The sequence below is a fragment of the Dipodomys merriami genome, unplaced genomic scaffold, assembly GCF_024711535.1.
Source record: "Dipodomys merriami isolate MVZ:Mamm:240054 unplaced genomic scaffold, mDipMer1.0.p SCAF_142, whole genome shotgun sequence".
NCBI classification, from domain to species: domain Eukaryota; kingdom Metazoa; phylum Chordata; class Mammalia; order Rodentia; family Heteromyidae; genus Dipodomys; species Dipodomys merriami.
The window spans coordinates 3,359,297-3,375,473 of record NW_027202738.1 but is presented as its reverse complement, the minus strand read 5'-3'; the positions used below and the strand labels follow the sequence as shown (position 1 = coordinate 3,375,473).

Genomic DNA, 16,177 nt, shown 5'->3' with positions numbered 1-16,177 from the left:
CAACACTGGAAAAATATATCCAGCATCACTAATATAGAGAGAAGGGAAGGGAAGGAGTCTTGTTTAATCACAGGGAATAATCCTTTGTCACTGATTTGTGGTTTATTTCTTGCCTTTTTTTTGGGCGGGGGGGGGGTCAGTTATGAACTTGGGGTTGGGGTTGGGGTTGGGGTTGGAGTTGGGGCCTGGACACTGTCCCTGAGCTCTTTTGTTCCAGGTTAATGCTCTACCACATTGAACCACAGCACCACTTCTAGTTTTCTGGTGGTTCATTGGAGATGAGTCTTACAGACTACTTGCCCAGTCTGGCTTTGCACCGTGACCCTCAGATCTCAGCCTTCTGAATAGCTAGGATCAAGCTTTGTGATAAGTACTGGGAATTGTACACAAGATGAAAGAGAGCTTTTGTTTTAATTTATGTTTGACATTTTAGTCAAGTGAACAGAAAATGTAAGGAAGAGACTTGGAATTTATAACAGATTTGTTATTTATAATCTCTTCACTTAGGTGAACTCCCCCTTTTCTTTGTTTTACAAGTGACTAATTTCATGTATTTTAAAATGCAGTTTTTATGAATAGTTTGAATATCCAGCCAAGTCATTGGAAAATGAAATAATTTCATCAAGTGTTGTTTTTTCTTGGTCTTTAAGTTGGATACACTTAAAGAAAACAACCTGAAAAATGTGGAAGAGCTGAACAAATCAAAAGAGCTTCTAACAGTTGAGAATCAGAAAATGGAAGAATTCAAGAAAGAAATGTAAGTTTATGTTCTTTGAAAGAAATTATGAGTGGCGCTGTGGCCCAGGTGGTAGAGCGCTCGCCTTGAGCTGAAGAGCTGAGGGACAGTGCCCAGGCCCAGAGTTCAAGCCCTGTGACCACCAAAAAAAGGGTTCTCTGAAAGAAATTATGGCCCTTATTTTAAATTGCAAAAAGGAAAACTTGCCTTGCATGCATGAGGCCCTGGGTTTATTTCCTCAGCACCACATAAACAGAAAAAGTCAGAAGTGGTGCTGTGGCTCAAGTGGTAGAGTGCTCACCTTGAGCTGAAGAGCTGAGGGACAGTGCCCAGGCCCAGAGTTCAGGCCCCACGACCGGACCCAAAATAAGTAAATAAAACTGCAGAACCTTTGTTTCAGGTTATCTTGTCTTATGGAATGGAAGTAGCCTCTCTAAAAGTTGTTAGAAATGTTTATACTTGCAGTGTTGAAGGGAGAACCCAGCACCTTGATTATGCTGGGCACTGAAGACATCTGCAGCCCCTAGAAATGTTTCTGTGAGTGTTTTCAGAATCAGCCCTGCGTGTCTTGGGGTTGGACTACAGGATCCCTTTTCTCCATGAAGTGCATCTCCCCACTATACACTGGAGACAAGCCAAGTGTCCTTGCCTTTGGACTGTAGCATTGGATGAAAATGACACTTTCTTGTTTTGTTTTGGTTTAAGGTGCTTGAACTCGGGACCTGGGAACTATCCCAGCCACAGAACCATTTCTGGTTTTCTGGTGGTTAATTGGAGATAGGTGTCTCACAGACTTTCCTGCCTGGACTGGCTTCAGACTGTGATCCTCAGATCTCAGTCTCCTGAGTAGCTAGGGTTACAAGCATAAACCACTAGCATCCAGCAAATAACACTTTTTTTTTTTTTGCCAGTCTTGGGGCTTTAACTCAGGGACTAGTCACTGTCCCTGAGCTTCTTTTGCTCAAGGCTAGTACTCTACCATTTGAGCCACAGTGCTACTTCTGTCTTTTTCTGCTTATGTGCTACTGAAGAATTGAACCTAGGGCTTCATGCATGCTAGGCAAGTACTTGCCGCTAAGCCACATTCCCAGCCTAATAACACTTTTTATAGATTATTACTATAGGATATTTGTCCTCTTTTGGTTGCTGTATTAGCTCTTTATTTTAATTTGCCTTACTTCAGTCTTTTAATTTAAACAATGACTTTCTAAAGATTTGTAAGAGATGAGAATTGTTGAAAGAGAAGGAAGAGGAATGCAAATATCATTATGACAGGCCACATAATGCTGAGACTACATAGGCTCTGTGTGGAGAGTGCTAGCTGGAAAATATAAACTGGCTTAGGATGAGTGTATCTTAAGCTAAAATCTTCTGATTTGTCATGGATTGAGGAAATGAAGTTTACCTGCTCTGTGTGTGTGTGTGTGTGTGTGTGTGTGTGTGTGTGTGTGTGTGTGTGTGTGTGTGTGTGTGTGTGTGTGTGTGTGTGTGTGTGTGTGTGTGTGTGTGTGTACATACATCATCCCATTATTAAAATTCTGAGGGCACTCAAAAATAATTCTTTGTTTTTGGGGGGGATGTCAGTCATGGGGCCTGAACTCTGGACCTGGGCACTGTCCCTGAGCTCTTCAGCTCAAGGCTAGCACTCTACCACTTGAGCCACAGCTCCACTTCTGGCTTTTTCTGCTTATGTGGTGCTGAGGAATCAAACCCAGGGCCTCATGTGTGCAAGGCATGCGCTCTACCACTGAGCCACCTTCTCAGCCCCTCAAAAATAGTTCTGAAGCTGGGTGCTGGTGGCTCACCCCTATAATCCTAGCTACTCAGGATGCTGAGATCTGAGGATCACAGTTCAAAGACAGCCCGGACAGAAAAGTCCCTGAGACTCTTATCTCCAGTAAGCCACTAGAAAACCAGAAGTGGTGCTGTAGCTCAAGTATTAGAGCACTTGCCTTAAGCTGAAGAGCGCAGAGACAGCGCCCAGGCCCAGAGTTCAAGCCCATGACCGACAAAAAAATAAAAATAAATCTGAAAACACCTACAAAAATATTTCTAGGAGGTAGGAATGTAGGTATATGTATACACATGTACACATACATACACACATATACATATGTGGATCAATTGAATGATTGATCCACAGTTAAAAAGTCAGTCTTTTCAAGCCAAGCACTGGGGGCTTCTGCCTGTAATCTTAGCTACTCAGGAGTCTGAGATCTGAGAATTGTGGTTCAAAGCCAGCTCCTACAGGAAAGTCTTTGGGAGTCTTCTTTCCAGTTAATCACCACAAAGCCAGAAGTAGAGCTGTGGCTCAAGTGGTGAAGTGCAGACCGTGAGCACAAAATCTCATGGACAGTACCCAGGCCCTGAGTTCTAGCCTCAGGACCAACACAGAAAATACATTAATCATTCTAGCTTTTGGATAATTAATTACTTGGGGGGTAAAATTCCTTGTCAGTTTTACTTCATTTACTAAATAAATAAAAAAAATTCTCTAAAAAGCTCTATTTGGTGTTCCAGGAGAATTTTTGTATAGATTTGTACCCCTAAATCATTAATGCCATCCCAGAATAGCATTTTATAGGTTGGTGGAGAAATAAAAATCAAGAAAATTTAACATGTCAGGCACTGCCACCCATTAGACAATTGAGTTAAAAATAGATGTGTTCATGCATCAGCAGATGGATTCCTACCCAGATGACTGGATTCAGAATTCAGCCCTGCAGCTTGCTAAGTGGAGTTTAATCAGCACAGACATAAAAATTCAAAATTGTATCGAAATCTTCTATAGTATAAAACTAAAATCCATTTATCAAGCAAAATATTTTGAATATCCATGTGTAAAGAATAATGTATTCTTATATGTTTAGGGTTAATTTTAACAATAAGAAAATGTTTTATAAATTTATGCTTATATGTTGTATACTGATTGTATTCATATTACAAGTTAACTATCAAGTTACATTTTTGTAACTTCCTTTGATTACAAATTAGCATTGTGGAAAGAATACCATCAAAATATAATACCTGTCATTTAATTAGAGGACTATTTCCTTTGGCATTCCATCTCTGTGTCCTAAATATATACTCAGATTCACGTCAGCAATTGATTCTGAAAGACGCTGGTAAATTAGATCATTGCACTTTTATTTCTGCCAGAGAAAAACAGATTACACATCTATACAGCTAGAATAGAGTGCTGTGGCAGCAAATTATATCACTTTATTAATGTCATTCATTTAACATAATTAATAGAAATATTCCTAAAGACAAAACTGTAGTGACCATTTCATTTGTCTTTTTTTAAAGCAAAATTCCTTGTTAGAGGGTAAACGGGGGTGGTGGGAGGGTGGACATTGTGTTTATTAGGTTTAAAAAATGCAGTAATTGTGGGTGGCCATCTCCTTTCGAGATGCTAGTGCTGGGTGGCCTCTCCTACATGTAGCTAACAGTCTCCTGTTGTTATAGACCCTATTGAGCATGTGACCCAGATCTATTTTCCTCAGTGCTGTGAAGCTGGTTGTCTCCCACAGTTTCCTTGCCTGTCTTGTTTCTATGGTAACCCTGCACTCACTGTCCTTGCAGAGAAACCCTAAAGCAGGCAGCAGCTCAGAAGTCCCAGCAGCTTTCAGCATTGCAAGAAGAGAACGTCAAACTTGCTGAGGAACTGGGGAGAAGCAGAGACGAAGTCACAAGTCATCAAAAGGTCAGTGGACCTTTGGTGTAGGGGTTTCTAGATCTGCTGTGCTGACCTCTGTTGCTGTTTTCGGTATACTTGGAGATTGCTCAGAGATATATGTGGTATGATTGGGCAATTCCAGATGCGATTTCAAGTTACCTGGGCTATATGTCTCCTTGTTTTTAAGCATGCTGCTTTTACATACATTTTAGAATTAATTGACAAGTCCGCTAAATACACACACACACACACATACACACACATACCTACACCTGCTGTATCTGATAAGCAAGTAGAAGAAAAGATCTTTATTAATCTTCTAGGAAGGCATTTAAGTGCTTGGATTTCAAAATGATTTTTCACTTAAAGTTTTTTTTAATTGGTTTTAAGGAAACCAATTTCAGAATATGGATTTAGTGTGAGGGTTAACAGTTAACTTTAAAGAGAACTCTGCTTCTCTTTAAGTTTAAAGAAAATGGTTAAGCCTTTCACTAATAGACCTGTGAGTATGTGTGCATTCATGTGTGCTGAGATGTGGAGTGTAGGTTATAACTGAGATGAAGCATAATCCATTTGCTCATATTTAAAACAAACACAGAGGTTTCTGACACACTTTGATTAAACATGAGAACAGAATTTGTTGTAAAGGACAAGATATTCTGCTTTGTATTCTTCTCTAATGTCAAATCAAAGTACAAAATTATTAGCCACATCGGAGCTAGAGCAGCAGCTTGAAATCACAGCTTTAAGTCATTCAAATCATTCATTATTACTTTGTACTACAAAGGGACCCCCCCACACACACCAATTATACAAGTATCATTTGTAACTTGGATAGAATACTTTCGTGTCACTGTTGAGTGCAGTTTTTGGTGAAAGAACTTTTTGGAGAGTTGATTTCAGACCACAAGGTATTTGTTTTGACTTCTCAAAGTTTTCCTATTCTTGGGCTGGGTAGAGTGCTTGCCTTGTGTGCATGAAGCCCTGGGTTCGATTTCTCAGCCACATGAGCAGAAAAAACCAGAAGTGACACTGTGGCTCAAGTCATAGGGTACTTGGCTTGAGCTGAAGAATTGAGAGACAGCGCCCTGGCCCAGAGTTCAGGCCCACGACCAGGGCCTGTTTTTTTTGTTTTTTTTTTTGTCGTGGGGCTTGAACTCTGGGCTTGGGCACTATCCCTGCGCTCTTCAGCTCAAGGCGAGTGCTCTACCGTTTGAACCACAGTGCCACTTCTGGTTTTCTAGTGGTTTATTGGAGATAAGAGTCTCTGGACTTTCCTGCCCAGGCTGGCTTTGAACCGTGATCCTCAGATCTCAGCCTCCAGCGTAGCTAGGATTACAGGCATGAGCCACTGTTGCCCGGCTTTCTATTCTTTAATGCCACATTCTTCAGATTTCACAATGATGTGATGCTGTTGGCTGAGAGTAGCTAGCTCATTTGTGGCAGGCACACCGAGATGTAGCTGTCATTTCACTTAATCCACATTAAAATTTTGTATGATAACACTCTTTTTATCTCCCGTGTAAAAGAGAAAATTCAGCAAAAAGAAGATTGTAATTTGGTCAATGTTATTTGGCAAGTGGTGTCAAGGGATGTGTGTCATCTTCCGATTTGGGTTTGGGAAAGAATCAAAGAATGTTGACTTACTACATAGTCATTGCTGTCCTTTGATCAGCATGTGAGAAATTGGAGTTCGTGGAAAAAAAATAGAAGCCCTTTGACCTGAAGAGGTTCTTTTATCCCCCCAGCAACTAGCTAGAGCATCTAAAAACATTAATGTATCCACAGAACTTAGAAGATGAGTTAGGATAGTTCTGAGTCTCTTCCCTTCTTGTTTTTGTTTTTCTTTTTCATTTCATTGAACATCTCTAGTTGAAAGAGTATAGTTTATAATAGGAAGAACACAGAGATCACTCTCTTCTGTTGTGACTTGAACTGGACTGATGATTATGTTTCCTATCTCTATCACTCAGAGCTAGCTATAAGGAACTCTGGAGATCTGACACCTTGAGCATAGGTTTTCAAGGCTCTTCTCCATCCTAACAGCTCTGTTATCTTTACAGAGGGATTCAGTAGCTTCCTATTGAAAAGGCTTTGTGATTAACAGTTTTAAAATAAGTCATTTTTCAGGGTGCTAAAAAATAGTGCCTCAAAGAAGAGCTAGAAAGTAACTTCTTCCTTTTTTCCCCTTGGACAGTTCTGGGATTTGAAACCTCATGCTTACTAGGCAGGTTTTCTACAACTTGAGTCAGGCCGGCAGCATTTTTGCGTTAATTATTTTCCAGTCTCACTTAAAAATCCTTGGCTGCCTTATACCACAGTCTTCCTAGCTGTGCCTCCCCAGAGCTGGGACCGCAAATATGAACCACTGTGCCTGTTTTGGAGTGCTGTTTAATCTCTAAAATTAGGAGTTTTTGCTGGCTGCTGGCACCCACCTATTCTTTTCTTCCAAACTTGTAAAAAAAAAAACAACATAATCTGGTTTCTGCCTTTATTTTTCACCTCACATTTTCCTGACCCCCTGCTGACTGCTGTTTGACTCCTGCAATGCCTCTTGCTGAGTGTTTATGAAGTACAGGTTCTTCCTTTCTGTTCTTTGTGAACATTTGATCTTGCCACCACCTCTACTCCCCGCTTTCCTCCTTGACACCTTCCTCCTGATGTACTAGTCTTTCTCCAGCATCTCCTGGCACTCCTGGCTCCTACTCTTTTTTTTTTTCTCTCTCTTTTTTTTCCGGCCAGTCCTGGGGCTTGAACTCAGGGCCTAGACACTGTCCCTGAGCTTCCTTTGCTCAAGGCTAGCACTCTACCAGTTGAGCCATAACCACCACTTCTGGCTTTTTCTGTGTATGTGTTACTGAGGACTCGAATCTAGGACTTCATGTATGCTAGGCAAGCAGTCTACCACTAAGCCACATTCCCAGCTGTGGCTCTTCCTCTTCATATGTCTATTTGTGTCTTTTCTTTTCCTCTTTCCCCTGGTGAGCACTTCATCACTGTCAGAAGGCCACCCTGCCTCTACTTTCAGGCTGAGCTGCACCTTTTTTCCACAGCTCTTCCTGTGCTCCTTAACGGCATATGTCACCATTCAGACTATGAGAAAGAAGGAATGCTGGAGTGTAAGTGACACGGAGTTAGAGTAAACAGATACAAGTGTAAAATGAGCATCTTGTTTATGGTGAGGGCCCAGGTGCTTTACAGATTTGAGATATATACTTCATGCCTGCTCTTGCTACTTCACATGATTCCCATTGCCTTCAATTTTATAGCTTTTGTTTTACATAGCTGAGGTTGTTAACAGCTTCTTCACCAAATAAGCAGGGCATTTCTGCACATCAGTGGTTGAAGTGTTGATGTGAACTTAAGCTGGGTCATGTAGTTTCAAGATTAATGGAAACTATGCAGAGCATTCTTTTCAGGGGCAATTCTAAAAATAATGTGGATTTTCTATAGAAGTCACTTCAGGAGGTCGCATTGGAGAAGTCTGGTTTGTCATTTCTAAACCTCACATGTATTCTACATTGTGAAAAGGAATTCTAAAAATAAAATGATGTGAATTCTTCAATAGAAACAGGCACCTCAAGTGGTCACTGTTGAGATGCTTGTTTTGTCATTTTCAAACCGTACATGTATTCCACCTTATAAAGATAGCACATTACTGATCTGTCACTATGGGAACAGTTCCGAATTCCCCCTGGTAATTTGCAAAATGAGGCTCCAGCCTGCTGTTGGAAACTGGACAGGGATTAGATGAGTCAGTGCTGTATATCATGAGCAGCTTCCTCAACACAGGTCACAGCAGAGGCAATGTATAAAAACTAGGGTTAGCTGGGTGCTGGTGGCTCACGCCTGTAACCCTAGCTACTCAGGAGGCTGCGATCTGAGGATTGTGGTTCAAATCCAGCCCAGGCAGGAAAGTCTGTGAGACCCTTATCTCCAGTTAACCACCAGAAAACCAGAAGTGCACAGTGGCTCAAGTGGTAGAGTGCTAGCCTTGAGCTAAAGAGCTCAGGGATAGCACCCAGGCCCAGAGTTCAAGCCCCATGACTGACCAAAAAAAAACTAGCATTAGCTCTAAATTGATCTATGAATAATGGATGCCTTTTAAATAGGCCTGATTTCCCAGACACAAATGTTCTAAGAAAGGAAGGCTGTTTTTAGCCTCTCATATTATTTTGCAAAATTAGTGATAATAAACTGTCAGAATTCTATCTGCTCTCAGGATTCTGAAATTGGATTACAGAATCTCTTAATACTAAATGATACACAGGGTCTAAAAAAATACCAATTGAACAACGAAATTGTTGAAATTGTTTTGTGTAGCTGGATGGGAAAGTGAGAAGAGGTGAGACTGGAACATACTGTTAACATGTGTGGACAATAAAAAGAAATCCTTTGCCGGGCGCTGGTGGCTCACGCCTGTAATCCTAGCTACTCAGGAGGCTGAGATCTGAGGATCGCGGTTCAAAGCCAGCCCGGGCAGGAGAGACCGTGAGACTCCTATCTCCAATAAAAACCACCAGAAAACCGGAAGTGGCGCTGTAGCTCAAGTGGTAGAGCGCTCGCCTTGAGCTGAAGAGCTGAGGGACAGCGCCCAGGCCCAGAGTTCAAACCCCACGACCGACAAAAAAAAAAAAAAAAAAAAAAAAGAAATCCTTTGCTATATAGCTAAATGAAGTAAAAATATATCTTAGACTAGTGTTAAAGTTCAGTGTTAGAGCACTTGCTTACATCTTCAAGGCCCTGAGTAATGTCTCCAGTGCTACAAAAAGGAAAGAGAGGGGGCTGGGAAGGTAGCTCAGCGGTAGAGTGCATGCCTTGCAAGCATGAGGCCCTGGTTTCGATTCCTCAGCACCACATAAACAGAAAAAGCCGGAAGTGGTACTGTGGCTCCAGTGTTAGAGTGCTAGCCTTGAGCTGAAGAGCTGAGGGACAGCGCCCAGACCCAGAGTTCAGGCCCCATGACCAGCAAAAAAAAAAAAAAAAAAAAGGAAAGAAAGGAGGAAGAGGGGAGAGAGGGAAGGAAGGGAGAGGAGACATAGGTAGTTCTCACCTGTAATCTTAGGAGGCTGAAATCTGAGCATCGAGGTTCAAAGCCAGGCCAGGAAGAAAAGCCTAGGAGATTCTTATCTCAGTGGCTCAGTGTTAGCCTAGCCTGTTTGAGGTCATGGGTCTAATCTCTATCATTACAAAAAATAATAATAAAATAAATGCACAGTACAAACCTAGTAGTATTTCTTAGAATGATGTGTCTTATAGTAAACTTTTTTTTTTTTTTTTGTCGGTCGTGGGGCTTGAACTCTGGGCCTGGGCGCTGTCCCTCAGCTCTTCAGCTCAAGGCGAGCGCTCTACCACTTGAGCTACAGCGCCACTTCCAGTTTTCTGGTGGTTTATTGGAGATCGGAGTCTCACGGTCTCTCCTGCCCGGGCTGGCTTTGAACCGCGATCCTCAGATCTCAGCCTCCTGAGTAGCTAGGATTACAGGCGTGAGCCACCAGCGCCCGGCTTATAGTAAACTTTTTATATTCTTCCATTTCTCTTTCTCTTGTAAAGTTAAATTTTGCTTTATAAAAAAAAAAAAAATCCCTCTAATTACCTTGCCCATGTAATTGTAACCTCTCTGTAGGGTATTTTCACAATTAAAAAAAAAATCCCTCTAGCTGGGTGCCAGTGGCTCATGCCTGTAATCCTAACCACTCACGAGGCTGAGACCTGAGGATCGAGGTTCAAAGCCAGCCCAGGCAGGAAAGTCCGTGAGACTCTTATCTCCAATGAACCACCTGAAAACCAGAAGTAGCACTGTGGCTCAAGGTAGAGTGCTAGCCTTGAGCTGAAGAGCTGAGGGACAGCGCCCAGGCCCGGAGTTCAAGCCCCATGACCAAAAAAAAAAATTCCCTCTTACTACATGTAATGGGTATGTCATTCAGCTAATGTTGATTATGTTTACTTCTAAGTGATAGAATTGAGGAACTTTTTTCTTTCTTTTTTTGAACTTTTTCTATATAATATGGCTTAAATTTGTTTAAAAAGAACATGTATTGTTTTAACAAAAGTATTCTTTGAGGGGCTGGGAAGGTGGCTCAGTGGTAGAGCACTTGCCTTGCATGCATGAGGCCCTGGGTTTGATTCCTCAGCACCATATAAGCAAAAAGAAAAAAGCCGGAAGTGGCGCTGTGGCTCAAGTGGTAGAGCACTAGCCTTGAGCTGAAGAGCTGAGGGACAGCGCCCAGGCCCAGAGTTCAGACCCCACGACCAGACCCCCCCCCCCCAAAAAAAAAAAAGTATTATTTGAGACAGGTGTCAGTGGCTTATGCCTGTAATCCACAAAAACCTCCTTGGTCAGTTGTTGTTGTATTCTGTCTTGAGCAGGCCATATGACACTGGCAAAGATAGCTCTACCACTTTGAGAATTGGAACCCTAAACTGTCTGCTAACCACCGTCTGTTAATCACATTACCAGATTGCCCTTGAGACAGGGATCCCAGAAGTATATTCCTCTCCCCTCCCCCACCCTACTTTTGTTTCAGGAAGGGCTTTGCTCCAAAATACTGGGAGGTCCTCTTTTCTCCTTATTACTTTCTCCACAGCAGAAGTCTGTCTGTCTGTATATCTGTGGTGGACAAGACTGGAAAACCTCACACAAAAGGAATTTTATTTTATGCTGTCAAGGTCCAGCTATTATTTTGGACTTCAGAGCACCTGCTTAGAGAAGAGACTAAAATATCCCAAATGAATCACCTTAGCAAAGGAATCAGTGAGAAAAGAACTGGGTTAGCATTGGCTCAATTACACAAGTTCAGTAGGGAATTCCTCATTCTGTGAGAGCCTGGCTTCCATGTGCCACAGCTAACTCATTGAGCACAGGGCATTCTGTCTGGCACACTCAGTGCTGCCTTAGAAGCGCCTACTAAGTGTCTGTTCCAAAGACAGGAGATAGCAGTGAACAGAACAGAATAGTGTTCATTCTTTCTTGGAGATTTTTATTCTAGAAGTTTGAACTTACAATAGCAAGACTTGTATATGTAACGACTTTGAACATACACACGGCTCCCATTTTCCCAAGATAGTATTTGTCTAAACTTAAGTGATATGTAAGGCAAGGTACCCACCATGTTGCTATTGTTTTTTGTTGTGGTTGTTGTTTATTTGGTAAAATTAGGATTTGAACACAGAGCCTTGTGTTTGCTAGGTAGGTGCTCTGCCAATGGAGTTAAAGTTTTCTTTCCACTCTTTTTTTTTTTTTTTTGGTCAGTAGTGGGACTTGAACTCTGGGCCTGGGCGCTGTCCCTCAGCTCTTCAGCTCAAGGCGAGCGCTCTACCACTTGAGCTACAGCGCCACTTCCGGTTTTCTTGTGGTTTATTGGAGATAGGAGTCTCACAGTCTCTCCTGCCCGGGCTGGCTTTGAACCGCGATCCTCAGATCTCAGCCTCCTGAGTAGCTAGGATTACAGGCGTGAGCCACCAGCGCCCGGCTCCACTCTTTTTGCTATCTTTCCCTTGAAATGTTTTTTTAATATTGCTTTGAATTGCTCATGCAGCAAAATCAGCTATCTTAGTGGACTAGGAATGTGGAGAACATCTACCCAAAAGCTTAAACATTAACCTCTCTAGATTTCATAATATACATTTATGTTCAACATATGTGTTAAGAATTTTTAAAGGGGCTGGGAAGGTGGCTCAGTGGTAGAGCACTTGCCTTGCATGCCTGAGGCCCTGGGTTCGATTCCTCAGCACCACATAAGCAAAAAAAGAAAAAAAAAGCAGGAAGTGGCCCTGTGGCTCAAGTGGTAGAGCGCTAGCCTTGAGCTGAAGAGCTGAGGGACAGCGCCCAGGCCCAGAGTTCAGGCCCCACGACTGGACCCAAAAAAGAAATAAAAAAAAAAAAAAGAAATTGTAAAAAAAAAAAAAAAAAAGAATTTTTAAAGCTGAAGGTGTGGAGTTGTGAAGTTGTGAAGACTTGCCTTGCAAGAGTAATGTCCTAAGTTCAATCTAATACTGGTCAGGTGCCGTATTGCCACTTCTGGCTTCTTTTGCGTAGTGTTTTTGGAGATAAGAGTCTCAAAGGGTTTCCTGCCTGGGCTGCCTCAAACCAGTATCCTCACATCTCAGCTTCCTGAGTAGCTAGGATTATAGGCATGAGCCACCGGTGCCAGGTGAGATGAGATTCTTATCTCCAATTAATCACCAAAAAAAATGGAATTAGATCTGTAGTTCAAGTGGTAAAGCTGTAGCCTTGAGCACACCAGCTCAAGGATAGTGCCTAGGTCTTGAGTTCAAGTCCCAGAACTGGCACCAAAACAATAAAAACAAAACCTCTAGGACTGGCAAAATATATATTTTTTAAAATGAAGACCTCATAGTAAAGTACAGTTCATAATTTATACATAATTAATAGTTAGCTATACTCATTTATACATAGTTTACATAGGTAATAATTGTTATAGCTTCACACAATAAACTAGAAGCTTAAATTCTGAGCTTTGGAACCCATTATGTAATCATTAGGTTATCCGTTTTATTTTTTAATATTTATTTTATATAAATTCATTAAAGCCTGTTCTTTCTAGTACTTCACAAATCTGATATCTCTTCTTTTCACTGTGTATGTGTCTGTGCATGCACCATTCCTAGAGCTTGAACTCAGGATCTGGATAGTGTTCCTGAGCCTTTTTACTCATAGTGCTCTACCACTTGAGCCACAGCTCCACTTCTGGCTTTTTTGGTAATTAATTGGAGATAAGAGACTCACAGACTTTTCTTCCTGGTCTGGCTCCTGTGATCCTCAGATCTCAGACTCCTGAGTAGCCAGGATTACAGGCATGAGCTACTAGTGCTCCTCTTTTTTATTAGTGTATATTAGTAAAGTAGGTTATTTTTTGATGTTAAAAAGACACATATGGAGGGCTGGTAGAGTGGTAGAGTGCTTGCCTTGTATACATGAGGCCCTGGGTTCGATTCCCCAGCACCACATAAACAGAAAAAGCCGGAAGTGGCGCTGTGGCTCAAGCGGTAGAGCGCTCGCCTTGAGCTGAAGAGCTGAGGGACAGCACCTAGGCCCAGAGTTCAGGTCCATGACCGGCAAAAAAAAAAAAAAAAAGACATATATGGGGGCTGGGAAGGTGGCTCAGTGGTAGAGTGCTTGCCTTGCATGCATGAGGCCCTGGGTTCAATTCCTCAGCACCACATAAGCAGAAAAAGCTGTAAGTGGCGCTGTGGCTCAAGTGGTAGAGTGCTAGCCTTGAGCTGAAGAGATAAGGGACAGTGCCCAGGCCCAGAGTTCAGGCCCCACTACTGACAAAAAAAAAAAAAGAAGAAGACTAGGCCGGGCGCTGGTGACTCACACCTGTAATCCTAGCTACTCAGGAGGCTGAGATCTGAGGATCGTGGTTCAAAGCCAGCCCGGGCAGGAGAGACCATGAGATTCCTATTTCCAATAAACCACCAGAAAACCAGAAGTGGTGCTGTAGCTCAAGTGGTAGAGCACTCGCCTAAGACTCATATGGACTGGGAATGTGGCTCAGTGGTAGAGTGATTGCCTAGCATGCAAGAAGCCCTAGGTTCAGTTCCTCAGTACCACATAAACAGAAAAAGCCAGAAGTAGCGCTGTGGCTCAAGTGGTAAAGTGCTAGCCTTGAGCAAAATAAGCTCAAGAACAGTGCCCAGTCCTAGAATTGGCAAAAAAGAAAAAAGAAAAAAAAAAGACAACTTTCATTAACAGTATGAACTGAAAATACTGTTTGGCTGAAATGTGTTGTGCTATTCTTTCTGGTACTCAAGATGTCTTCTCTCATAGGATTAACTACATGAGTCCTTAGTTATCTATCAAGGAAGAATAACAGGATTTTACAAAGGACTACTGGAAATTCTTCTGTAACCTCTTTGTTTAATTTATGACAAACAAGTGATTCATTGACTATGTGTTGATTTAATAGATAAGTCAAGTGAAGCCCACACAGGCCAAATGACCCACTTATCTAGTCACACTAATAATACTTGACTGATACTGATACTAATCGAACTAATGGAACCAGACTCTTAATTGTAAAGCTGGTACTCATTTAACAAATTATTATTTGAAACTAAAGATTTGTCATGTAGCCGGGCACCGGTGGCTCATGGTTGTAATCCTAGCTACCCAGAAGACTGAGATCTGAGGATTGCAGTTCAAAGCCAGCCCAGGCAGGAAAGTCCATGAAACACTTATCTCCAACACACCACCAGAAAACTGGAGGTGGCGCTGTGGCTCAAGTGGTAGATCGCTAGCCTTGAGCTGAAGAGCTGAGGGACAGCGCCCAGGCCCAGAGTTCAAGCCCTATGACCGACCAAAAAAAAAAAAAAAAAAGATGTGTCATGTAATATTCAAAGTGCTAATTTTTAATATTTTTCTCAGGCCTCTAAGGAAGAGGGGAGTCAAAAAGTCATAGGTGATTGTAAATTGCTGTCCCCTTGTGCTTAGTGCTTAATGGTTGCCTGCTCTGTAGACAGCCAGTCTCTTCTGCTGTCGTAATGATTGGGTGTGACATGTGGAGGGAGAAATCGGCCTCTGAGGGCTTGTTCTGAACTGAACTCTTTTTTTGTTGTTGTTTGTTTTTATTTTCAGTTGGAAGAAGAAAGATCTGTACTCAACAATCAATTGTTAGAAATGAAAAAGAGGTAGGTTTTTTTTTCTGTTTTTATTTTGTGTGTATGTGAGTGTGTTTGTGTTAAGGAAAACTTCAGAAATTGATGTGTGTAATAACTTGTAGAAAACAAATGACCTTTTATGTTTAGAAAGTCACATGTGTATATTTGATATACTTATCATTGAAAGATTATGAAAAGTTCTGTTGCATTTACTCAGAAGTAGTCTAAAATCAGATTGTTTCATACTACCCTTTCCTCCTAGTCCTAGTAACTAAAATACTGTAATTTTATTGATAATAATTATTGTACATAGAATACTGATTCCAATTAGATAAAAATTATAGTTCTTCAATAGTAATGGGTAATACCATTTTAAATGTTTGTATTTATTTTCCAAAAAAGTAACTTAATCTATACTATTCAAATGGAAGTGCAGTGTAATTTTCCTGGTACTTTTGAGAAAGGATGATGATGGCCCACAGAAATTAAACATTCAAAAGCCTGGTGTTCGTGCATCCTGATGGGCTTTGCTCTTTTGAAACACAACAGATTTAGGTCTGGGAGTATGACTCAAGTGAGACAAATCTTGCCTAGCAACTACATGGCCCTGCCCTCAGATCCCAGTGCCACAAAAAAGTATATATTAGAAAATAAAATATGCAGATTTGTCTAGAGTAATCTTGTTTCACCTGTGCCATGGAGGTATAGTTTGTGCAGTCATTGAGAACCACAACCTGCCCAAAGGTTTGCTGCAGAATTCTGACTACATGTGGATCACAACAGTGGTATGGGTTTTTCAGAAGGAAGGAAGGAAGGAAAGAGAAAATAAGAAATCTAAAAATACAGCTCAGTTTTAGAAGGCTTGCCTAGCATGTACACAGCCCTGGGGGTGGGAGAAGCAAACCTCTAAGAACAGCTACCTAAGAGCTGAGCCCAGGTGGCTCACGCCTGTAATCCTAGCTACTCAGGAGGTTGAGATCTGAGGATTGAAGTTCGAAACCAGTTGGGGCAGAAAAGTCTGTGAGACTCTTATCTCTAATAAACTACTCAAAAAAAAAAAAAAAAAGCCAGAAGTGGTGCTGTGGCTCAAGTGGTAGAATGCTGCCCTTGAGCAAAAGCTCAGGGACAGCGCCCAGGCC

At 41.7% G+C, this 16,177-nt stretch overlaps 1 protein-coding gene across 2 annotated transcripts in view; it reads left to right on the top strand.

Moving 5' to 3' along the window:
- LOC138826426 (CAP-Gly domain-containing linker protein 1-like) overlaps positions 1-16,177 on the top strand; it is a 48,951-nt gene that overhangs the window by 21,190 nt on the left and 11,584 nt on the right. For both annotated transcript variants that reach the window (XM_070021586.1, XM_070021585.1), the window contains 3 exons: positions 651-757; positions 4,322-4,442; positions 15,016-15,068. In XM_070021586.1, the coding sequence (XP_069877687.1) occupies positions 651-757; positions 4,322-4,442; positions 15,016-15,068 (281 nt within the window). The remainder of the gene's footprint in view (positions 1-650; positions 758-4,321; positions 4,443-15,015; positions 15,069-16,177) is intronic.